The sequence below is a fragment of the Dipodomys spectabilis genome, unplaced genomic scaffold, assembly GCF_019054845.1.
Source record: "Dipodomys spectabilis isolate Male_0828 unplaced genomic scaffold, ASM1905484v1 ptg000178l, whole genome shotgun sequence".
In the NCBI taxonomy this organism is placed as follows: Eukaryota; Metazoa; Chordata; class Mammalia; order Rodentia; family Heteromyidae; genus Dipodomys; species Dipodomys spectabilis.
The window spans coordinates 10,692,041-10,717,857 of NW_024870855.1; the positions used below are offsets into that span (position 1 = coordinate 10,692,041).

The following is a 25,817-nucleotide window of genomic DNA, read 5'->3' on the forward strand; positions in this document are numbered from 1 at the left end:
CTGTTTTCCAGGAGTGTCATGCACACCACCTCACGCACTCCGGGGTTGTTAGCCTTCTCCACCGAGCAGCCCTGAAAGTTCCAGGTGGCCAGCCTCAGCACCGGCCTCCCGTCCCTCGTGCCTCCGAAGGCCTCTACGGAGGGCCGAGTGGAGATGATCTGCGTGGGCCCCCCTGGAGGCAGGTCCAAGTCCTCACTCTGCAGACTCAGTGAGGTAGGGCTGGGGTGCGGCTTGGCAGTGAAGGTCAGGCCCCCGTTGGTGTGGGTGGATGGGGGCCTGGACCGCTCAGCAAACACCTGGTGTCGGATCCTATCCAGAAAGGCCGCACTGATCCCATCCATCCTCACCAAGTCCTCCACACTGCGAAAGGGGCCGTGCTCCCTGCGGAAGTCCACGATGCTGAGGGCCATCTTCTCCGTGAGGCCTCGCACACTCATGAGCTGAGCCGGGGTGGCTGTGTTGATGTTGACTCGTGGTGTGAGGGGCACCGAGGTGGCCAGGTGGTGTGGCTGCTGCTCAGCCAGCAGATCCCGACGCAGCGAGCTGGGAGAGTGCTGGGCTGAGCTGCCCTTACTGCTCACACAGATCTCAAACTTGACCTGCTCCAATTTGGTGGCACCCACCCCACTGACCAGTGCCAGGTCCTCCACCTTCTTGAAGCCACCGATGTATTCCCGGTACTCCACGATGCTGCGGGCCACGGCCCGTGTCACCCCAGGCAGGGTCATCAGTTCCTCCTCTGTGGCCGTGTTGATGTTGAGCCGCTCCTGATTCACCAGGATGTTGCTGAAATTGCAGGCTGCACTGAACTTTCGGCTGTGGGACAGATCCGAAGGGTCCCTGGGGATGGAGCGATGACAGCCCAGGGTGCTCCCCATGGCCAGCCAAGAAAGAGCAGGGGCCTGTCCACTGCAGAGTTGCGCCTAGGGGAGGGAGCCGGGGAAACTTTCCCAGACCCGGGAAGGTGCAGGATTTAGGAGTGGAACACGTTGCTGCAAACGAACACCAAATCTTCCATGCCTGGTGACCAAAATGACCTTTCCTGAGCCACCTAGAAATGAACACACAGATGGGCAGAATTCAGCCGTCTGCTGTTAGCCCTGGGACCAATGCTGGGGTTCAGGACCAGGGGCTGGGGCAGGCTGTTCCAGGCCGGATTTCATGGGAGCCAGCAGTCGTTCAAACAAGGCTCCAGACTCCATCCCTTCGGGCTCCCGCCTCCCGCGCCCCTCCTAAACTCTTTGGTCACCCCTCGCCCGGGCCAGACGAGAGTTCGAGCCCCCCTCTTCTCTGCGGCGGCCGGGCAACTTGTGAACTCAGGGTTCGCGCGTGCAAACACGGGAGAGGGGCCCCCCACGCTGCGCCCGCACCCCGCTCCCTCCTCCCGGCTGGGGGTAAAGGGCACCGGCCCGGTCTCACCTGCGGCCTCCAGCCCGGCCTGCGCCCTGCGGGGACGCGCCCGCGCCGCCGCGGTCCGCGCGCCCGGCTCTTTCTGCGGGAGAAACTCTGGCTCTCCGCAAACAGGCAATACCCGCAGGGAGGTTCGCGGGCTGCGAGAGCGGCGGCGAGACCGGACACCGAGGCTGCACCGAAGCTGGCAGCAAGGCCGCCGCGGCCGGGATCCAGACTGAAAGTCCGGCACCCAACTCGCGCCTCCCGCCGCGCGCCGCGGGTGTCAAAGCCAGAGTCCGCGCGGCGCCGCCCGCGCCTCCGCCGTCGGGCCACGCCTCCTCCGCCTGCAGGCCACGCCTCCCCCGTCCTCAGGCCACACCCCTCCGCCTGCAAGGCCACGCCTCCTCCCCTTGCAAGGCCGTGCCCACCCCTTTGCCCGTACTATCGCGCCTCCTTCGCGGTGAAGCTACCGGGTAGCCTTGATTCAAAGGAGGCGGGAGCGAAATCTGAAAGTGGTGGGCGGTGCCTTGGCGGTGAGTGGCGTGGCCACAGAGTGCGGAGGAAGAGTCTCAAAGCTGTAAAGGGTAGTACATGGGGGCTTAGGCGGAGCCCCAGGACAAGGAAAAGGAGTAACCTGAGCTCTCGGGGGCGTGGCCACGGCGTGGGGGCGGACCTTGGAGGCCGATGGGCGGGGCTTCCTGCCTGGGCGGGGTTATGAGGTCGCCTCGGGTGCCTGGCTTCTCCCCGGCTCCGGGCTCTTGGAGGATCAGATCCTGTGCGAGTTAGAGGCGCGTCTGTCGGCATTTCATGTGTGTCTGGGACTTGGGGCGACGACCAGGGCTTTCCTGACAAAGCAGGCACGCCTGCAGGTCCAGTGTTCCAGACGGGAGCGAACTCACTTCTATCCCCTGTTCTCTTCTTGCAGCGGTGTCTTCCCTCCGTCCAGCCCCGAATGCCTGGGCTGCGCACGGTGTGTGTGTGGGGGGGGGGGGGGGAGGGGGGGAGGGGAAGGTCTTCCTTGGGGTGTTCATTTGCATACTTAGCACCCCGAGTGAACACGTACCCTTAGGGTATTAATCGCTGAAAAGGAAGGAAATGCTACTGGGGAACGCAGACGGTTTCCCCAAAATTCAGAACAGTGTCCGGATGGGCCTTGCCTTGATCATCTAGTTAAAGATTAAGAGCTAGTGAGTTGGAGTGAGGGCCTGGGGATAGAGAACTGGTTTAAACAAACCCTGTGGTGATCTGGTGCATACTTTGACCCTACACTATCAAGAGTCCTCTGAAGGTGTGGATGCCACCCACCCACAGAGTGCCTGCTTTGAACTCCAGGGCCCTGATCCGCAACCCCAGGTATGGATGAGCCACAGCCCAAGCTCGGCAAAATGCTATTTCTTCACTGCTTGCTTGGAGTATTAGCAAGACTCTCATTATTTTGTGGTAGAAACCCAAATAGGACTAGCTTTGGCATTAAAAAAAAAAAGTAGGAGAAAGATATACTAGATATACTAGAACTCACTTCAAGTGTGGTTGCAACCAGCCTTCATGGGAGTCATCAAGCACTGCCTCTGTCGGTTCATCTTCCAGCAAGCTGTTTTCTCTATCTGATGACAAGAATACCCACTCCTTGCCCTTCCCTAAGCCCTAGATTGTGTCATCCAAGTCCTGCCCTGTTTAAGAAACACAGTAAAACTTTTAGAGAAAAGTTTTGTTGAACAGAGTGCCTGGATTGGCAGTGGATTGTGAAAAAGCAACCTGGACTAATTAATTGGGAAGAAACTGTACATTTTATTATCCAAACCAGGATGCTTGGAAATTACTTAGGGATGCTATTAATAATTTCTCTGGAACAACAAAAGCTATCTGGTTTTATTTCCCATAAATCCAACCATATGTTCTCCCTTGTTAGAAACAAAGCCAAAGGGAGAAATGAAACAAGCAAAGAAAACGATCATTTAAAAAAAAAAAAAGCTGAATTAACTACCCACCAATTCTTTAAATGTGTAAGTGCACACATATGACTGGTCATATCAAATGTTGATGAGAACCTAAAGCATACAGAGCAAATGAAACCTTCATACATCACCCAGGGGAGCAGAAGCCACCTACCCAGATCCACTCTGCAAATAAATATGATACTTTCTTCCAAAGTTCAACAATCGCCTACCACGTGGCCCACCCATTCTACTTACTGGCATTTACCAAAGAGAAAGAAAAAAAATTGAAGCACAGAGTCTCATACATGGACATTCTCTGGAACTTCACTAGGAATTGGATACAGTCTATTTCTGTTGCCAGTGAGTTCATGTGTTGAGAGCTTAGATCTCCGTGTGGTTCATACTGGGGGGATATGTGGGCTTAGTGGGAGGTCCTCAGGATGCTGTCTTTGAAAGGACTTAGTTATGGTAGGACCCAGAGTTAGTTATTCAGACAGGATTCATTCTCAGAAGAGCAAACCTGGTTTTCTTCTCGCTCTGGTGCCTCACTCCCATTGTGATTTTATCCACCATGATGCCTCACCAGAGGTAAACCAGTGCTGACCCCATGGCCGTAAGCCTGCCTCCAGAGCTGTGAGCTCAATAAACCTCTGCATAGAAGGGAGCTAGCTTCAGGTATTTTGTTATAGTAAGTGAATGAATGAGAACGTTGTGGTCTAACCATACATAGAATTTTATTTAGAACAAAGACAAGTCAACTATTAATATAAACAACATCAAAGAATCTTAGCGTCAGTATACTGGATAAAAAAAGCCATACTTGAGAAAATTCACACATCAGCGGTTGTCTGGGGTGGTTTGGACAGAGGGAGGAATGGATTAAAGGGAAAGCAAGCGGCATGGAAATGTTATTGGAGGAATGGTGAGTGCAAAGATATACATATGTCAGCATTGCGAGGATTGTATATCTTAAATATGTGCTATTTAGTGCACTTGGATTATACCTCAATAAACTTGAAAAACATCTTCAAAAACGAAAATAATTTTAAAAAGACATGTCTTTTGAAATTTAAACAAGAGAGAGGTTTTGTTTTCTTTTGGTGGAGAGCGGTTGGTGAGCAGGATGGATAGAGGATGAAGAAGAGGGTGAAGCAACTCAAGGAATTATATATAGTCAGCAACTACAAAAAAATGAAAAACATTCCCCAGTGGAGTTGAAGGTCCTTCCAGTTCATCAGCTATGCCACTCTCTCTACCTCCAGTCCTTAAGATGATATGCAATACCCTACAGTGAGTATTCTCTAGAGGGAATACAATAAAGAAGGTAAAACTCTTTAGTTAGGATTAGTGGGAGGAAAAAAAAACAACTAAAGCACAAAAGACTGCAGAAAGAAAGAAAACAAAACATGAGGTGATCTAACAAAACATTTGATTTCTGGGAACACCCCTCCCACGCCAGGGACACTAAAAAGTTGAGTAAAACTTTCATCATACAAGGAAAAGGATTTTAAGCAATGTTGCTGGGTATTTCAAGGATTTAGAAGCCTAGCTGACATTTGAGGTCCGTGGGGATGGCAAAGGACAGAAGTTACATCATTCTGAGCAAATGCCTCAGGCAGTGGCTTCTGATCCTTGCAACACAGCTCTTATTTGGGACCTGGTCAGAGGAAGAGTGAGGGCTTAAGGTCATTGGCTTTTGGCCTCTTAGTCAGCAGTTGCAAAGGTAAATGTTTGTTGGGGAAAGGGAGAGAGAGGTGCCTGGAAGTTCAGAAGAGAAAGCTTTTGACAGCACCATGGGGTGGGCGCGAGAGGCAGCGAAGGGCAAATTTGTAATCCATCCATTTCCAGGGTGAAAGGCCAGCTGGAACACTTGTCTGTTGTCTATGGCGTTTCTCCTGGTCTTTCTCCACCTCATTGACAGTAACATTCAGGACCCATCCAACTGGGCCAGTGAACAAAAATTGGTGCAAAGGCCACTGTCCACTGGGCTTTTTTGATGCAGGGATGTGGGATTACTCTAAAGGGCTGAAGGCTTGGGAGTTGAAGCATCAGTCACTCTTCATCTCTCAAATCTCTGTCCAAGCAGGACTGGGACTCCAGTCCTTCTAATCCAGAGTAGTTGGAGGACTGATGTGAGTTTCCAACCCCATACGTGTGTGTGTGTGTGTGTGTGTGTGTGTGTGTGTGTGTGTTACTGACATTTGAACTCAGGGCCTCATACTTCATATGCGATGCTCTACCAGTTGAGTCTCACTCTCAACTCCAGACTATTTTTTTTAAATAAGTTCTTTCATTTTCTTTTGTTGAGTTTGAAGAGGTCTATGTGTTTTTTTGGATAATAGTTCTTTATCAGATTTATCTTTGGCAAATAGTTTCTTCTAGTTTGTATGTTGTCTCTCATTCTCTTATTAGCATCTCAATGTAACAGTGCAGAGCGAGGTTTTAGCTTAATGAAGTCCAGTGATCAATTTTTCTTTCATAGCTCCTACCTTTGATGGTGTGCCTGCAGTATCACCAGCAAACATCTGAATTTTCCTTTGCCACTTTTGTATTTTCACATTTTACATGTGTATGGGTAATTGAGGGTTTTTTAAAGAAATCATTGTATAAATTCTATGCCTAGGTTTTAACTTTTATGTTTGTATGATTACTTGGTCTGTTTTCTCTATTGTGTCTCCTTTGCTCCTTTGTCAATGACAAATTGACTATAGACAATTTGGCTATAGTGATGCATGTCTATAATCCCAGCATTCAAAAGGCTATGTCATAAAGATCACTAATCATGATGAGTTCAAAGCCTACACAGGCTACATAGTGAGACATTTGTCAGAAAAATCATTGCACTATATCTATAGGATACAGTTTATGTTTCTGGCTCTCTATCTAGTTTTATTGGCCTGTTGGGGAGCCAGCCAGGCCCTCAAGCACTTAGTTCTTCTCTTTGGGTCTTGAATTGGCTACTTTGAAATTTTTGTCTCTGCACATAAACAATAGACTACCAATATCTAGAAAATAATTTGCTGGAGTTTTAATTGGGATTGTACAGAACCTATAGATCAAGTTTCAAAGCACTTGACAATATTGGGCCTCTCTATCCATGATCATGAAATAATTTTCCATTTTTCTGGTTATCATTGTTTTTGTTTTTTTTTTTTACTTACTTTTTAGGGTTTTTTTAAGTCAGAGTTTTATTTTTTTTGTCTTGCATGGATCTTACACATATTTCATTAGATTTATACCTAACTCACTTCTCAATACTAAATAGATGATTTGTGGATATTTTGTAGATATTCTTTATCGACTTAAGGAAGTTATCCTGTATGCCAAGTTGCTGTATTTTATCAAGAATTGTACACATTTGGGCTTTGAAGGTGGCTCAGTGGTAGAGCGCTTGCCTTGCATGCATGAGGCCCTGGGTTCGATTCCTCAGCACCACATAAGCAAAAACAAAAAAGCTGGAAGTGGCCCTGTGGCTGAAGTAGTAGAGCACTAGCCTTGAGCTGAAGAGCTGAGGGACAGCGCCCAGGCCCAGAGTTCAAGCCCCATGACCAGACCTCCCCCCAAAAAAAATTTTTTTAGTGTCTTTTTTTCAAATGGATGTATTAGATTTTGATCAAATGCCTTTTCTGCATCTCTGACATGATCATGTAATTTTCTCCTTCAGCTGGTTGATACAATGTGATGCAGTACTCAGGCTGCATGCTCTTATTTAGCTTTTTGATTCAAGGCTAGTTCTGTATCATCTGAGCCACACTTCCAGTTCCAGTGTTTTCTGGTTAGTTAGTGATGAATCTTCAGGACTTTTTTTCCCCACACCTCAACCTCTTGAATGGCGAGAATGAAAGGCATAAGCCACTGGTGCTTGGCTTCCATTGATTTGTTAATGTTGAACCACTCTTGTGTACTTTGAAAGTACCAGAACATGATATATAATTCTTTCTATCCATTGCTACATTTGACTTGTCAATGTTCTGTTGAAGATTTTTGCATCAGAAAACTGGAGAGACATTCTTTTATAATTTTCTTACAATGTCTTTATATAGTGTTTGAATTAAGCTAATCCTGGTCTCATGGAATAGATTAAGGAGCTACTCTTTCTCCTCTTCTGGAATATTTTTTCCATTGAATCTTTGCTAGCATTCACCAGAGAACCTACCTGCACCTGGCATTTTCATTTTGTGAAGGCATTCATTATTGATTCCAATTCTTTAATAGATCCAAGCCTATTTAAATTGCCTACTGCACACATTTCCAATCCTTTTTTCTCCCAAAGTGAATGGTTTCTTTAAACTGAATTAACAAACTCATTTCTACGAGGATAAACTAAATGAAGAAGATGATGAAAAAATTCTCCATTTACCTTCTACTTGCCCATTTGCAGATGGATTAACTTATTTATCAGAGGATGCCATGGGGAATCTGCTTCTTCTCACCAGGTGCCTGGGGACTGAAGAGGATAAACACCTCAACGAGATGCTTAGCACCAGCCTTCCTGCCCCCATCTGAACTTGATGCCAGCTAGAAACAGGAACCTCCATTCCCAACTTCCAGGGACCCCTAGAAGGCTCTGATAGATTGCTTCATTTTCTTGGCTGGTAATTGAAGTCCTTCATCATTTCCCTGACATGTTAATGTGGTTTCTACTGGCATCTAATTTCTTATGGTGTTTTTGGCTGAGGATCATGGTGGCAATGCCCCATGAATGAGGGCTTCCTTTACACGCCCAAATGGAGAGCATTTCCCATCAGAACCCTGCATTGGCCCCCTGCAGAATTATCATCATTACAGAAAATAATATTCATGAATCTTTAAAGATGATGTGATTCTCGCCATTCCACTTAGGAAGTGGTACTCCCATTTGCTTTTATTCATTTCCTCTAAAAAAAACAACCAACATTTCTGGTGCATTCCATGGTCTGGATTATTCCTTCTTGTTTACTGGTTTTGAGGGACTCTGAAATACTCCTCCTGGTAGAGCCTATCTGCCTAACTAGAAGCCTTCTCCTAGCACAGAATAATCCAGATGCAGGAAGGGAGATGAGACAGTTCTTCCTATGGCATGACCAGAGCATTCCTGCGGGCCCTACAGTGCTGAACGCAGGATGGGAGAGTTCTTCTAGTGGGCCCATGACCCGAAGAAGTGAGCCTGTGATATACCTGGAGCTGAAGGGGGCAGAAGAAGGTTTTCATATATATAGAAGAGCAGGTAGACCTCAACTGCTTCACCTCCCCTTCAAGCTGTCCTGAAGGCAGCAAAACCCTGGTTCCCACTGTTAACATACGACCTGTCTAACCTCACGATACCCTCTTCTGGCTCTCCTCTTTCCCTTCACAATTGTCATTGTTCATTCATAGCCAGGTGTCTCCCAAATATCATAAAGTTGAATGCCTGGTGAGTCTGGTCTCAGACCCTCCTCAGCCTCCCATCCCATAAGAGTAAGCAAAATAAGCAGGCACAGGTGGCTCACATCTGTAATCCTAGCTGTCAGGCCTGAGCAGAAAATTCCTCAAGACTCCATGTCCAAAATAACTAACAGTGAGGCTGTAGGCTTGGCTCAAGTGGTAGAGTGCCAGCTAAGCAAACAAGCTGATTAGCACAAGGTTCTGAGTTTAAACCTCAGTACCAACAAGAAAAAAAAAAGATGGTTTTGGATTAGTATAGCACACAAAGCCCTCACCAAAAGCCAGATCCCTGCTCAGCCTCCAAAACCAGGAGCCAAGTACATTTCTATTCATTATTACTGACTTTTGGTATTCTGTTACAGTGGCAGAAAACCAAAGAAAACGTGGAATTTTAATTATCCACCCTCTCCATCGCTGCCTTCAAACTCAAGCACTGAGACCATTTAAAACAATGTGACGTCTGATATTGTTAGAACCAGAGTGAATATTTTACTCTCTGTTTTCTATTTGTCTCATCTGTTCATTCTTTTCTCTCTTTTTTCTGCCTGCTTTTGGACTGTTTGCTTGTTTTTTTAGAACAGCTGTGCTCAGAGATATAATTCACATGCTATAAAAGTGACCCCCTTAAAATGTGTGATTCAATGAGTTTTAACATTTATACAAAACTGTAGGGAGATCACCATCAATGAAACAACCTTTTGAGATATACAGGTGGCTCACACCTATAAACCTATTTGCTACTCAGGAGGCTGAGATCAAGAAGATCACAGTTCTAGTTCAAAGTCAGCCCAGGCAGAAAAGTCTGTGAGCATCCATCTCTTAAAAAAAAAAATCAGTAAAGGGGCTGGGAAGGTGGCTCAGTGGTAGAGCGCTTGCCTTGCATGCTCGAGGCCCTGGGTTCGATTCCTCAGCACCACATAAGCAAAAAGAAAAAAGCCGGAAGTGGCGCTGTGGCTCAAGTGGTAGAGTGCTAGCCTTGAGCTGAAGAGCTGAGGGACAGCGCCCAGACCCAGAGTTCAGGCCCCACGACCGGACACACACACACACACACAAAAATCAGTAAAAAGCAGGACAAAAGGCGCCAGTAGAACAAGAAAACCAAGTGAGTGTGTGGCCCTGAGTTCACCCATGGGAAGGCAGAACAACATCAACAACAATGTTTTGATCATTCTCAGGAGAAACTCTGTGTGCTTCAGCTACTGCCACCAGATTGCCCTATGATCACACACCTGGTGCTAATGAAACACTAATCTACTTTTTGTCTGCAGATTTCCGTCCTCTGGACATTTCATATGAATGGAATTGATGGATGCATGGTTGGATGGTTAGATGGATGGAATAATACCTCTATGACTAAACCACATTTTTTTGTACTACTCCAGGTCTGGGTGCTCCCTGAACTTTTTTTTTTTAACTCAAGGCTAGAGCTCTATCACTTGAGCCACAGCTCCACTTCTAGCCTTTTAATGGTTAATTGGAGATGGGAATCTCATGGACTTTGCTGCCCCAGCTGGCTTCAAATGGCAATCCTCTGATCTCAGTCTTTTGAGTAGCTAGGATTGCAGCTGTGAGCCACTGGTGCCCAGCAAACCACATTTTTTTCTACGTTTTTCAACTGATGAACATTTAGGTCATTCTCTTCTTTTCTGGTTATTCCTAATAATGCTGCTATGAACATGCCCACACATATTTGTTTTTTTGTTTTTGTTTTTTTGAATACTTTTTTTAATTGTGAAAATACTGTACAGAGGGGTTACAGTTACATGAGCAAGGTCATGAGTACATTTCTTAGCCAGCATTGTTGCCTCCTCCTTTGTTTTTCCCTACCATCCCTTCCCACCCACCTCCTCAACCACCCCCCCGCCTAAATTATAAAGTTTGTTTTTCGACATAGCATCTTGTACATCTCATTGTTGCAATGGATCAATCTGTATCCCTATTTAAACATTTTGTTTTTTTCCCTTTCCCTCCCCAAATCATACCAACATCAAATACAATGCAAACAGGAGTTATACCATGGGGGAGCGACATACAAAGCGACAAAAAAAATCATATGGTACCTTATAAATACATTAGAAACAATAGCAAGGAAGAAAAAAACCACTTGTGTCCCTATCTTGGGGTTCATTTCACTTAACATCATCTTATCTGACCTTTTCTGCTTGTCCCAGACATACACTAGTTATTACAAATAAGGGAAACCATGGGACCTATGTTTCTTGGGGCCTGGCTTACTTCACTTAATATAATTTTCTCCAAGTCTTTCCATTTCCTAACAAATGGAGTGATGTCATTCGTGTATATATACCACATTTTCTTGATCCATTCATCTACTGAGGGGCATCTGGTTTGGTTCCATATCTTAGCTATGGTAAATGATGCTGCAATAAACATAGTAGTGCTGGTAGCTTTAGTATGGTCTTGTTTGTGATCAATTGGGTAAATGCCCAAAAGTGGGAATGCTGGGTCATAGGAGAGCTCTATGTGGAGTCTTTTGAGGAACCTCCATAGGTCTTTCCAAAGTGGTTGAACAAGTTTACATTCCCACCAACAATGCATTAGGGTTCCCTTCTGTCCACATCCCCTCCAGCATCTGTTGTTATTAGAGTTCTTGATTATAACATTGGGTGAGGTGGAATCTCAATGTTGTTTTGATTTGCATTTCTTTTATGGCTAGAGAGGTTGAGCATTTCTTCATGTGTCTATTGGCCATTCTTTTTTTCTTTTTTATAATTTAAATTTTATTGTAAAGATGTTGTACAGAAGGCTTATAGTTACATAAGTCGGTAATGAGTACATTTCCTTTTGAACAGTGTCACACCCCTCTCTCACTCTCTCCCAGTTTTTCCCCTCTGGAATTCCCTTTTCCCCAAGTTGTATAGTTCACTTATTTCCTCTTTAGAGAAGTTTCTCTTTAAGGCTTTCGCCCACTTATTTATTGCATGCCCGTACATATATGTATGTATACACATGTTTCATTTTTCTTCCATTTATAATCTAAAAGTGACTACCTTGAAAAAATGCTGGGCTCTTGTAAAGTGGCTACCTCAGTTTATATCCCGCCCATTGCCCAACCTTCGTGTGTCTGTCTTTCTGTCTGTAACCATACTGTTGAGTGTAAAGCCACATTTCATTGGGGATTTGATTTGTGAAATGTATTTCATGTGCTTACTAGCTATTGGTGTGTCTTGTTTGGTATAATCTTTTTATCATTTCATTTATCTCCCTTGTGACTTCTTGACAGTCACTTTTTGTAACATTATTTTAGGAATTAGAGTATGCCCATGTCTTCCTTTGAGTAATGTTCTACTGCTCCATAAAAATACGTAGAGGGGCTGAGAAGGTGGCTCAGTGGTAGAGCCCTTGCCTTGCATGCATGAGGCCCTGGGTTCGATTCTTCAGCACCACATAAGCAGAAAAAACAAAACAAAACCGGAAGTAGTGCTATGGCTCAGGTAGTAGCATGCTAGCCTTGAGCTGAATAGCTGAGGGACAGCACCCAGGCCCAGAGTTCAGGCCCTACGACCAGACCACCCCCCAAAAAATACGTAGATATAGAGGAACTTTACTAGAATATACTTCTACCTCCTAGTTCTCAGCTTTGGGCCAGTGCGGTCCCGTCTCTGATTTGTCTGGACATTCATCTCTTTGTAGTGCACTGGTGTCATGGTCCCTTAGGGTGACAGGACTGGTCATAGATGGGGAACAATTAGTGACTGATCTTTTTACATCATTGCTGGACATGGAGTGGTCCAGCTGACTATCTAACCTGGTGTCCAGGTAACATCCAAAGAGCTTTGAGCTCAAAGACAGGGGAGAGGAGGGACATCCAAAAATGAGAAGGAGCCTAGGAGCCCCTGATGATACTTCAGCAGTTCCTAAGTCTCCTTCACCTCCATATCCACATTCCTTAGCACACCTAGGCCTTAATGCATGACTAAAGAAGTCATTAGTTATAGCAATTGGATGTGACTCAGACTGGGATAACTCACAGTTGGTGAGACAGAGCCTGGGATTCACTGCTGGCACTCTAACACTTGAGCCACACCTCCACTTCTGGCTTTTTGCTGGTTAATTGCATGTCACACACAACATGGGCCATGAGCTTTTTCTTGACTGTCAGGCTGTAAAAGGCAGGATTATGTCTTCCCAGTGGCACAGGAGCTGAAGGCCCCATCCCTGCTAGCTGTGTGAGATCCATTTAGAAATAGAGCCTGGGAGATAGGAATCAAGCTAAACTGAGGTCCCATGCGGCCCTGCTCTAATGTGACAGGCATCCTTATGAGGCGAGGAAAGGTGGGACACAGGCAGAGACTGGAACAATGCCACCAAGAAGCTGGAAGAGACGAGAAAGGGTCTCCTCCTTGCGATGCTTTCCTGGGAGGCTGCTCTGTGACACTTGGAGGTCAGCCCCCCCAGCCTCCAGATTATGGGGGTTGGAGGTCCATTCCCAGAACTCTACACCACCCAGCTGGTGGCACTTTGTTATGGCCACCCTACAACAATAGGCAAGAGCACCAGCCCATGAGCCCCAGCCACACCCACATTTCTTGATGTGCTGCTATTGTTCTGGCTCCTGCTCTCTAGTTACCATAGCTGCTCATTCATCAGCGTCATCAGAGAGATTGGGCATTGCCAAGATAAACCCATGAGCTAGGTGGTACCTTTCACTAAGTCGTATAGGTGAGATAAAGATCTGCATGGAAATGGCAGTGTGGGGACTTCCCGGATGACAGGAGTCCACTCAGATGCCTCCACACACCCAGAAGCTGCCAGAACAACCCTGCCTTATCTTCTTTGGTGCTAGGAGGTACCATATCACCCCTTCAGATAAGGAGAATCAACTTCATGGAATCTGCTCCATGGCCTTGGTGACCTGCTGGGTAAACAGCCAGATGAAAACAATCCTGTAACCACCATGTGAGGCTGGCAGGAGATGACCCAGGGAAACACAGACCATTTGGGGTGGGGGGGGGGGGGGGGAGGGGACTAAAATCCAGAGCAGGAAGCAACAGGCACACATAGTCTGAGACTGAAGAGAGACAGCAGCCCTCAGATGTCTCAAGGATGGCGTGTGTTTGGAAACTTTAATCTTTGTTGTTGTTCTTAGAAGTATCATGGGATTTGAACTGTGTCTCACAATGGCTAGGCAAGTGTACCTTGTGCCAAGCCCTGTTCTGCCCCAATTATTTTTAAGACAGGGTTTTAGGGTCTTGTTTTCCACCCAGGTATGCCAACTTCTAGGGTGCCTGTCATTGCTAGGGTGACACTGTCTGCCCATTGTCCTGACCCTTCCAGTCTTGAAGTCAGCAACAAATCTAACAGGAAGCTCTCCAATGGGGACAGCCCTAACTGACAAAGGTCATCCTTAATCGCTTGGCAAAGATTTATAAAGGTTCATGTGTGGGTCCCACCTCTGAGATTTCTGAGGCCCAGGGACTGTTTTACCAGGAACCTTGACAATAAAGACAGATTCTCAGACACCTGCAGAACTGGAATGATAATCTTGTATGACACCTACCTCAATGGTCTTCCTCTCAGAGGGCCACCTCTGGTTGAACCTTCTGCCTTCCAGCACATGAATACAGCTGGGTAACCAATGGCTCACCTCTGTACTCCTAGCTACTCAGGAGGCTGAGATTCATGGAATCACAGCCTGCCCGGGTAGAAAAGTCCACAAAGCTCCACTTCTAATTAACCAATGAAAAGAGAACTGGAGGCATGACCCAAGTGGTAGAGCATCCACCAGATGAATGAGAGTTCACCCTGGTACCAAGCACACACACAAAATCACCTGGAATACATAAAAAATAATTCTGGTATGTTGAAGGCAGTGGTTACATTTGTGACGTGTCATCTAGACCCTTTCCTTACAAATCAATTGTGAGATGTAGACTATTTCATTATCAACATGTACAGAGCCTGTAGTCCGTTCATTTAACAACCCTACCTGTCGCGCAGCAAGCACTTACTGAGTGTGGATGACAACCATTGTTAGAAACATAAACCATGCCCACATGACAGGGTGCTGGGGCCTGGGTAACTGCATAGAAGATGGGCAGATGGACCTCTGATTCCCTGTGACCTTGGAATGAAGCTGCTGATGAGGAGTCAGACCCCGGGAGCCCTTGCCAGGTGATCTGGCCTTCTCACACCTCCTGCCCTGTGGCTGGCAGCTGCTTCCTTATCTTCTGAGATCTGCCTCTTCCTTTGCAGCCCCAACATAGCCCTTACTTTTGTGTCCATCAAATGTTTGTCACACAGGTAGAGCCCACACACATGTTCATGCCACTGTGTGGAGCCATAGTGACTTAGTTACAAGGCATACATAGGGAGTTCTCACCCACATGTTCACCCAGGTTGACCTCCAACCTTGACCCTCCCAATCTCTGCTTCTCAAGTAGCTGGGAATACCTCAGGACAATGAAGGTGGACTTTAATCAGACAGTCTGAACTCTTACCTTTGGTTCCACCCTTTCTGTGGAACTGGGGACACTGGCCAACACCTCTCACCATCCTACCTCAGCATCCTAGTCGGTTAAGTATGAGTAATAGCAATGTCCTTCCTGCCCTGAGTTATCATGAGCTACTACTCACCCACAGACCAGACTCCTCTGGCTATTCCAAGAGGAAACAAGGGGTCTCCATCGCGGTCTCTCAGAGGTCCTGGGCAAGCCCCTGTGTCTCAGCCTCAGCAGTGCTCATGGCTGGGCCCCGTTTGGCTCAAGTCCAGAGGGCATCTGTGTTGGGTCAGATGCCTGTGCACTGAGTCAGTTTGGAGCAGAGTAAAGAGAAGCAGAGACAGTTGATAGGGGTCAGCCTTACATCTTACTGCTTCCTGAAAAAGAGAATATCTGAAAAGACTCTACAGCTCATACTGGCAGTTTCCTTTGGCTTCTTCTGTCACTTTTCCAGCTCTTTCTCCAGGCATACAATCCCCTAGTTGCCTTGGAAGAGCAAGTGTTTATGTAGAAGGAAGAAAAGTGTGTGGATGTAAAATATTCTGAACAAAAGTGCAGAAACTGACTTGCAACCACGGTTGGGATGGTGGCCCGTAATTTGAAATAAATGCAAATCGAACTTGCATTTCTATTTCTATTTATTGTTAAGACGTCACTGTTTCCTACCTCCATTTAGTCTTTGGTCTTATAGTTCTCCCATTTTTAAACCAAGCATCGCTATGAATCATGCTACATTAAAAATGAAAGTTTGTGCTCATGACAATGAACCGGAAAATAGAAACACAATCCTCTATTAAAACTGCAAGAGGCTGACAGCCACCACGGAGGGGCTTTTTAAAGAAAATGAGTTGACATTGTGAGGGCCAAAATACACACAGCAGGGTCCCTGCCTGGAGTCACGACCAGTGGAAACAGAGGCAGAGTGACAGGAACAGCAGGAACCAGCGTGGGGACCCAGGATGGCCCCGGAGGCCTCTGGGCAGCCATTTCTGCCTCTGTAATGGGGAAAGATTCAGCCAGCAGCTCTCAAGTGACCCATTCTCAAGTGGCCATTGGAGATGGTAAATGGAGCTGCCTGATTTTCTCAGCTTCTCTTGCACCCTGGACTCTTCTGCCTCAATCCCTCTGACCCAGCCAGCTGGAGGCACCAAGGCCTCAGCACCCCGCCCCACCCCAACACTCCAAATCCACCTCTGAACCACGGATGTCCTGCTCTCTTGATGTTTTATTTTAAACGTGAATTTCCCTCACAGAAAATATTTCTGCTTGAAATTTCAGTAATAGTCATATGACTGAGTCTAGAGACAACACAAGTTTCTCCTTTTTTATTTCTTATTTTTGGTACTAGAGTTTGAACTCAGAAACTCACAACTTGCTCAGCTCACTTGTTCAGATCACATAGGCCTCTACCGCTTGAACCACATCTCCAGCCCTGAATTTTGCTGGTTGCTTTGGAGATTAAAGCTTGGAACCTTTTCTGTCCAGGCTGGCTTCAAACCATCACCCTTCAGATGTCAGCCTCCTGAGTAGCTGGGATTACCAGCAACTTAGCCTCTTGTTTATAAGAGAAAGCTGGACTGCCAGGTTCCAGGTCTGGTAGGTTCTAAGGTCACATGACTGCTACTGGCCCAGCCAGGACAAACCCCAAGTCTTCCTGTCACCAGTCAGTGTTTTCATTTGCCAGGGAAGGAACAGAAATGAGTGTTTTGAAGCGCTGGTATGGGCAGTGGGCCTCAAATGACCTGGGAAGATGGGTGTCACAGACCCCATTTCACAGATGAGGAAACTGAAGTTCAGAAGAACTGCCCATTTTTTTATTTGGTGGTACCGAGGTTTGAACTCATGGACTTGAGACTGCTAAGCAGGCACTCTACCACTTGAGCCACACGCCCAGCCCTTATTCGCTCTATTACTTATCACACTTATGACTTGGACAGCCTGAACCATGGTCTTCCTGTTTTTTCGTCCTCATAGCTAGGATGACAGGGAGATGCTACAGTACTTGGAATTTTATTGGTTGAGATGGAGTCTCAAAGGATTTTTTGCCCAGGCAGACTTGAAATTTCAATGCTCTTGATTTCAGCCCCATGAATAGCTGAGAATACAGGCCATGAGCCACTGCGCTTGGCTACACTGCCCCGTTTCTCTGAGTGGCTGGAAAATGTAAGAGCTTCCTATTCACCTTACCTTCTCATTACTGTTCTTGCAGCAAGACAAGTAGGGCTTTATACAGAGTGGCACAGATGTGTGTGAGCCTTAAGTTTGTGTTCAATGAACCAACTCACTTTTCTGACTTAAGAAATATGTGTCAGGTGGATAAATTTATTCTGTGGGATTGGAGGACAAGTGTGTCCAGTAGTAGCCATCCAGAGGGGCACACAATGTCTTGATGACCACAGAGAAGGCAGAGCTGGGCCCAGTGGGAGCGGGGGATGGGCTTGGAAGAGGAGAGGCGGGAGCTGAGGCACACAGGATGGGGAACCATTTATCAGGAAACCCAGAGAAGATACAGACTCCTTCATCCAGGTGGGAGAATAGAAACCTTGGTTTAAACAGAAATATAATTTTCTTGGGTCAATCATAGAGCTTGAACTCAGGGCCCAGGTGCTGTCCCTGAGTTCTGTCATTCGAGGCTAGAACTCCACCACTTTGAGCGACAGCGCCCTTTATACCCAGATGTAATTTTGAATCCTGAGTCAACTAGAAAGTCATCAGCAGGTATTAGCATCAATGGCTTATCATCAATGGCTTCCAGCTGTCCATTCCAGAGATATCTTTCTGACAATTGAACATCTCCGATCTCATTTTATCCCTGAGAACTGGGGCTTAGAAGCCCCTTCTTCCACCTGAAAGAACCCAGGCCCATGATCCCAGGGGTTCACTGGGACAGATCTGACCTGGATTGAATCTTCTGCCACTGATCACTTGCTGTGCTTACCCAACTCTGAGGAGCGTGTCACACGTCTCTGGGTGTGTGTACATTATTGCTATCCTGCTTCAGTTCCAGCCATAAAAAATGAGATCTCTGCAGAAAAGCATAGTTAATTAGACCAGCCTGGGAGAAGCCCTGGCTAGGTGTTCTTGGAATGCAGACTCTGGGCCATAAAAGGGAACAACCCTGGAAGCCTGGCTGGCCATCCAGAGTCGGCAGCCCTGTGTGTGGAGTGCAGGCGTTGGTACAAGAGGTTGATCCTGATGGCTGAGGGGAAGGTAGAGGACTCTGACTCAGACCTGCAGGGTGGGGGAAAGCCCGTGTGACTCAGCCCGCCCTCCCTCCTCCCCCCTGCTGCTGCCTCTGCTGCTTATCCTGTAGGCCTGTGGAAAAGCTTCTTGGCAATCCGTCATCAACAAACTGACCCATAGGTTCAGTTCCATTCCTACATCATAAAGACAGCATCAGAAGAATGAGATGCAAGTCCAAGCCTGGAAGGGACTATCTGCAAACAACATAGCCAGACAAGACTGTTACCAAAATACTCCATCTACCCTTACAGCAGGACAGTATGAAAACAAACTAGCCAATGAAAATGGACTAAAGTTCAGCCCCAAAACTTCACAGCAATGACCCCAGTGCGAGGAAGGATGTGACGAGCCACTCTGCATCCTGTGTCAGTGGAGAAATGCAAATCCAAGACCATAAGGCATTGCAGACCCAGTTCAAGGCCAAAACCCATAACACCGACAGCGGCCAGCGCCGGTGAGCATCCAGAGCCACAAGAACTCCCTTCATGGCTGAGATTGAGAGACCACGCAGCCATTTCTCACAGAATTAGACACACATGACCCAGCCACCACACCCACTTGTTAATGTTCACCTTCCATGAGGCTGGGAGCCTCATCCTCAGGGGCTCAGCTCAGTCCTTGAGAGGATGTCCTAAAGACTCCATGGATACATGGGGCCACGAGGAAGAACTGAGGTCTTGCATGGAGCCAGTCCCCAGCACAAGGGAACCAGAAAGATGGACAGAGGGTACCCAGGGTGACACAGAGGAAAGGAACCAGGACCTGGGTCAGGACCAGTAGCAGGCAGTATGACCAACTGTCTGCTCGTGAGCTGGAAGGCTCCACAACAGGGAAGGACCTGTTGCCTATGGCAGACCCCCACCGCCTGTCATCTTTCCCCAAGCCTGTCTTTAAGGAACAGCTTTTAATAAAGCAGCAGAGCCTCCTCCTTCAGCTACCCCTCCTCCGAGTCCTCTTCCAGAATAGTCCAAGGAGCAACACAGAAAACTAGAGCCTGAGGATGACAGGGAGTCAGGGAGAAAGGCTTCAGCACAGTTCTACCCAACTGCCTGAGGGCTCAAGTTCCTTTAATTAATTAATTTATTTATTATTACTATTATTATTTTGCCCACACTGGGGCTTGAATTCCAGGCCTTGCACGCTTGCACAACATTTTTTGGTCACAGCTGGTACTCTACCACTTGAGCCGCACCTCCGCTTCTGGCTTTTTTCTTGGTTGACTAGAGCTAAGGGTCTTTCAGATTTGTCTGCCAAGCTGGCTTCGAACCTCAATCCTCAGATCTTGGGCTCTTTAGTAGCTAGGATTATAGGTGTGAGCCATTGGTGTTTGGCTTTCAAATTCCTGCATGATACAAATTAGATCCTCAGTTTACCACCATGGTCACCCTCCAACGACCACCAACTGAGGGAGAACCCTAGACAGTTGTTACCAACTTGGTTCACACACAATCTACTGGGTTCAAGGGTTTAGTCCACTGTTTGATCAGTATCCAGTCATACCCCAATCCATCTCACGTTCAAGACATCATCATTGAGTGATGACACAAATTCCAAGAGCCTATGAAGGTAATGGAGGTGCTAAGGAGTTTCATTGCTGGATATGGAGTTACCTGTTGGGTCTAGAACACCTCTCTGGGCTGTTACCTAAGAGGAAAACCTGTAACTTAATAAAATAGGATACTGGTGTGGAAGTGTCTTTATAACAACAGCAAATCTGTGCTTCCATCACTGCCGACACTAAGTAGAATGGACACTTTAGTAGAGAATCACAAGTGTTTCCCAATGGCTGAGGATGTTACTACAGTGGTAAAGTGCCTACCTAGCAAGCACAAGGCCCTGCCTTCAAATCCCAGCACTACCGAAAGAAAAAAAAAAAAGAAGTGTCTTCCAAAGTAGCCAGCTCCAGCACAAAGAAGAGAGTCCTTGTTCCTTCCTCTGTGTATGTGTGTGTGTGTGTGTGTGTGTGTGTGTGTGTGTGTGTGTGTGTGTGTGTGTGTGTGTGTGTGTCTATATATAAAGATAAAACTAAGAAGATATACTATGGGAAGGAAAAATAGAAAGATACAGTTCTAAGGGGAGGGTCATTATTTCTTCTCTTCTGGGCCTAATGGCAGTGAAATGAGAGTGGTGAGGGGCATGGTGTGCTATGTGGCAGGCCACTATTGTCCCCGGGGCTCTGGCAGCACCCCTTTGCAGAGATGCTTGTTGTGCCAGGATAATTGTGGTTTCTGGCACCTCCCTCACACACTGGGCAGCGGGACATGCTGTTCCATGCTGCAACACTTCACAACTGGTTCAAAAGTCGTCCGGGGTTGTCATCATTTTTGCTTGGTGTCTCTGTTGCGGTGTTTGTGCTGGTCCTGGCTCCTGTCTTGTAAGGGTCTGGGTCACAGCAAAGAGGAAGTAAAGGCACACCACTGATCATCATGTTTTGTCTATGAGACATCTTCCACAAGCTCATATGCTTGGTCTCCAGACAGTGGTGCTACTGTGGATGGTTCTAGAAACTTTAGGAGGTAGGGGTTAGCTAGAGGAAGTAGGTCATGGAGCACATATCTCTGAAAATTATATCTGTCCCTCCCTCCCTCCCTCCCTCCCTCCCTCCCTTCCTTCCTTCCTTCCTTCCTTCCTTCCTTCCTTCCTTCCTTCCTTCCTTCCTTCCATCTCCCCTTCCTTCCTTCCTCCTCCTCCTCCTCCTTGTTCTTCTTCCTTTCTTTCTCTCTCTGCTTCCTGTCCACCATGAGGTGAACATTTTCCTCCACCTCATGCTTCTGCCACCATGTTCTGTATAAAGGCCAAGGGGCCACGGGGCCAAGGGGCCAGGGATGGAACCATCTGAAATTAGGAGCAAAATAAATTCTTCTTCCCCTGTCAGGTACATGGTCACAGTGCAAAGAGAAATAGCAGACACACTGCTGGTTTTGCCTGGCCCGTTCCTTCTTGTGGAGGGCTGCCTTGGCACAGCAGGATTTACCTGCATAACCAGCCAATCCCTGCTGGGTACCAATAGCACCCAGTGTGGAAACCAAAAAGTCTCCAGTGTCATCTGCTGCCCCTGGGGGCTAGGTGACCATCACCCTGGCTAAGAGCCACTGCTGGGGAGTCGGGGGGGGGGGCACAGAAGGCAGTGGAAGCACTACCCAAGGGCCAGTTTCTGGTCTGAGCTTTTTATTTTCCCCTATAACCCACCATAAACCTGCCACAGTAGGAACACACAATCTGGACCCCAACTGACAGAGGATGTTCAAAGGTGGATGACATTTTTGTTTCACCAGAAGCACAGAGCACCAGGACTGATGACTGCGCCCTTGATTTGAGGATGCTACCGCTAAAGACTGGACTTGGGTGTTAGATACAGTTCATCCCTTTGGGGCCCCGTGTGGTGAGTTGAGGTCATGGAACCCTTGAGAAGTAGAGCCGGCTGAAGGTTGACCAGATCCTGGAGGCACCAAGTCACAGTGGTGTGGGCCAGGTCTCAGAGGAGTGAGTGAGCTCTGCAGAGACTGGCTGACACAAAGCCGGCCACCCCACAGCCTTTCTTCAGTGTGCCCTTACCAAGGCACCAGCCCCAAGCTGTTTGGACCCTCAGCCAAACACACCTCCGGTGTTTAGTTACAGCAACACAAATGGCTGAGATGGCTCTCTGCTGCCTGGGAAGATCATCCAGGATGCAGCCATCTGGGGACCATCTCACCCGTGGCACTACACAATTGGTGATGGAGGGGGAGGGGCAAGTTCTATTCCTGTCTCTTCCAGCTCCCAGGGATCAAACTCCTCCTGGGATTCCAGCTGGTCCAGGCAGCTCTGACTGGGACCAGAGTCCCAGGATGAGCCCACCGTTTTCCCATCTGCCAGCCTCATCGTGGGAAGCCACATCCTCTCTACTTCGCCCCCTCTCCAGAGCCTGCTCGGGCCTCTGCAGTCTGTCTCAGACCCACACGTCCTGTGGCAGGGCCCATGACTTGTTTTGTAGGAGAACAGGTGCAATGAGGCGCGTTGGGCCCTGCAAGGCCTCCAGTGTGCATCTCATGTGCTCTCAGAGTTGGGTTCTGAGGAAGAGCAAGCCGAGTGGTCAGCCTCTGGCAAGGGAACACTCCATCAGCAACAGACTGATGAGGTCCTGCAGGTCCACCCATGTCCTCCTGTGTTTTCCTTCCCGTCCTGCCTTTGGGTCTGCTGGTACTTTCCAGTCCCTGTGAGACAGAGACAGGGCCTTACAAGAACCATAGTCTCCCTCCCAGATGGCTTCACTCCCTCGTGGGACACTCAGAAACCAGCATTTGTTTGTCAAAATTGCTGGCAGATGGCTTTTCCAAAGATGACAGGGAGCAATTTGGCATCCAATGTAGTCCTGGATTACTGACTTGATGAATATTTTATATCACCTATTAGTCATTTACATTCATAGTGACATGGATCATGAAAAATTAAAACTTTAATTGCTCTGTATTTCCTCCTCTTTTTCTTCTTTGGCTTAGAAATTTTTGTCTTAGCCGAGCTGTTTTTCCATGTCTCGGGAACATAGTTGAGCAAAAGAATCAGGAAATTGGGAGCTGGGTGTGGTAGCTCATACCTGTCCTATCTATTCAGGAGGCAGAGATGGGAAAGGTGGCATTTGTAGACAACCTGGGGAGTTGGGGGGGAAGTTAGCAAGATCCCCTCTCTATCAATAAGCCAAATCTGGCAATGCCTGTGTGAAATCCCATTACACTAAAGACATGAAAATCAAAACTACAATGACTTATCTCCTCATTTGTTAGAATGGCTGATTAAAAAGATAAAAAGTATTGGGTTCTGGTGTGGCTGTGGGAAAAGGGAACACTCATACACTGTGGGTGAGATGTAAACTAGTGCAGTCATTAGAATTTTTCAAAAAATTAGAAATACAGCTACACTAGGATCCAGATATGTTGTGATTACCCATATATGTAGAAGTGTGTGCATGCGTGTGCACAGGTATAGGAAATAAAATTAGGGATACGTGTGGTGGGAGACACCTCTAATCCCAGTTACTTGGGAGACAGAAATCATGAAGATAGTGATTCAAGGCCAGCCTGAGCAAAAGTTATCAAGACCTCATCAATATATTAGGTGGGCCTGGTTGTATATATTTGTAATTCCAGCTACTTGGTAGGTGCAGATAGGAGGATCTTGGTCCCAAGGCCAGGCCTAGGCAAAAATTGAGGACACTATCTGAAATAAAAAAAAAAAAACAAAGCAGAAAGAGTTGGAAGTAGAGATGTGACTCAATTGGTAGAGCACCTACCTAGCAAGTGAGAGGTCCCTAGTTCAAACCCCAATAGTGCTCCACAAAAGAAGGAGCAGGAGGAGAAGAAGGAGAAGGGAGGAGGAAAAACAGAAAATTTTTTAAAAATAAAATCGTGAACTAAAGAGGTATATGCACTCTTAGGCTAATCACAGCACAATTCACAATAGCCGGTAGAATCAAGATCATGTCATCAAAAAGGATGGGATTCTGTGCTTTGCAACAGTGTGGAGGAGACTGGAGGACATAAACTAAGCCCAGACAGACACTGAAGGATGTTCCTTATCCAGAATCGAAGGAAGTCCATTCATAGGAGAAGAGGAGGGTACTGGTTACCAGAGGGTGAGGAGGATGGGAAGAGCTAGGTTAACCAGTGTTAATTTAGAGTGAGCATGGAGGGGAAGTCCTGGTGGTCCTCTGCCCTGTATGGAAACTAGAGTCGACAATAATGCACTGCATATTTCACAATGGTAGAAGAGAGAATTTGGAATGCTTCATCAAGTGGAAGGAGAGGGAGAGAACTTCCCAGCTGAGAAGAAAGCTTTGGGACCACAGGGGAGCTAGCTAGATGGAGGGACCCCATGATGGCTAGACCCAGGGACTCCATGAAGTCCAAGGAAGCTGGAAGACACTTAGGGCCCAACTCTGAAGGCCCTTCAGTGGCTGTCCCCATGTACTTTTGGAAGGACGGGCCTCTCTGTACTTAGAGCAGCACAGGGCTGTGCATGAACTCACCTCCAGAGCCTTAGTCCAGCGGCCTCCTTTTGCCCTCCCCCAGGCTTCTGCCCCACCTGAGGCCTCTGCTGGCCTCAGGTGGACCCTGCAGTGCACATGCATTCTGATACCTGGGTGCTCTGGGACTTGGTGCCCTGAAGAAAATAGAATCCACAGAGTGTGATGGCTTTCAATTCTGCCTCCTAAACTTCTCATGTGGAAGTGGAAACTCCAGCTTCGCGGGGCGGGAGCAGGAGTGTATCAGCAAAGGTCTGTAAAGAACCATCTTGGGGTTGGTACCATTGTTACGTGCTTTAGTAACTGCAACCCAGTCCAGGCATCTGGTTTCAAAAGGGCTATTTTTGGAAGGAAGGATTATTTTTAACCTTCTGTAAAATATCCAATGAGTTTAGGGACACCCTTCTAACTTGAGAACAAGTTCCTTCTCTTTTACAACTCCCCACCACCACCGCAAGCATGGCATTTAGATCTCACCCCACCCCTACCCCCCCACCCCCAGCAATGCTCAGATCCCAACCACCCGTATGGGTGAATAATCTTTGCCCTAAAAATAGACAGTGGGTACAGCTCCATCCAGATTGCATTTCACCTCTTGTTTTTAAAGCTGTCAATCTGGCAACTAGTACTGAAGCTATAAATTATCTTCTTGAAAATCTTCAATGATGAGAGGAAGGGCTCTGGGGTATGAATTCTTGGCATTAGAACAGCGGTGTGGCAGAAAAAAAAATCTCTAAATCTGAAAAGTTGAGCAAGAGATTTATTTCAGCCACAACTATTTTATTCTTGCAAAACCAGCAGAGATTTTTGGGTTGCTTCAGCTGGAAGGAAACTGGAGAGCAAATTAAATGGGAGGATATGAGAGAGGAATGGGGTAGAGGGTTGCTTCTCTAGATTGTCCAAGTTATTTTCAGGTCTAATATGTCTGGTGTGTGTGTGTGTGTGTGCCAGGACTTTGAACTCAGGACTTAAGACAAGAGCTTTACCACTTGAGCTATGTTCCCACTTCTGGCTTTTTGCTAGTTAATTAAAGACAAGTTTCTCAGATTTGTCTGGCATCAAATCATAATCCTCAGATCTTAGCCTCCTAGTAGCTAGGATTACGGGTGTGAGCCACAGCACCCGACTATGCCTTCCTTCTTAAGGAGAGTAGAAAGTGTAGAGGGATGAGGAGTTGTGGCTGTGGGAGGATGGGTGGGAAAGCCAACAGGGAACATGGAAACCTGGCCATGGATTTGCTTGTCACTCTGTCTGCCTGGCTGCTCCAGGCTCCTCCACTCATCCCAGGCCTATCTGTGGAGATCACAAGCTTCTCTTCCAGACTAGCTTTGTCCAGAACTTGTCCTGGGACTTTTCTTCATTCATTCAAACAAGATAGCTGGA

General features: G+C 47.1%; 1 protein-coding gene and 1 long non-coding RNA gene across 2 annotated transcripts in view; one reads left to right on the forward strand and one right to left on the reverse strand.

Annotated features, from left to right (window-relative positions):
• Positions 1-1,665, reverse strand: part of Eepd1 (endonuclease/exonuclease/phosphatase family domain containing 1) — an 81,750-nt gene extending 80,085 nt beyond the window's left edge. Inside the window, exons 1-2 of the mRNA XM_042695063.1 lie at positions 1,420-1,665; positions 1-1,051 (exon numbers count right to left, since the gene is read on the reverse strand). Coding sequence (XP_042550997.1) covers positions 1-878 — 878 coding nt within the window. The 5' untranslated portion in view covers positions 879-1,051; positions 1,420-1,665. The remainder of the gene's footprint in view (positions 1,052-1,419) is intronic.
• LOC122120840 overlaps positions 823-25,817 on the forward strand; it is a 27,933-nt gene continuing 2,938 nt past the window's right edge. Inside the window, exons 1-2 of the long non-coding RNA XR_006149798.1 lie at positions 823-904; positions 24,101-24,111. This is a non-coding gene — a long non-coding RNA (uncharacterized LOC122120840). The remainder of the gene's footprint in view (positions 905-24,100; positions 24,112-25,817) is intronic.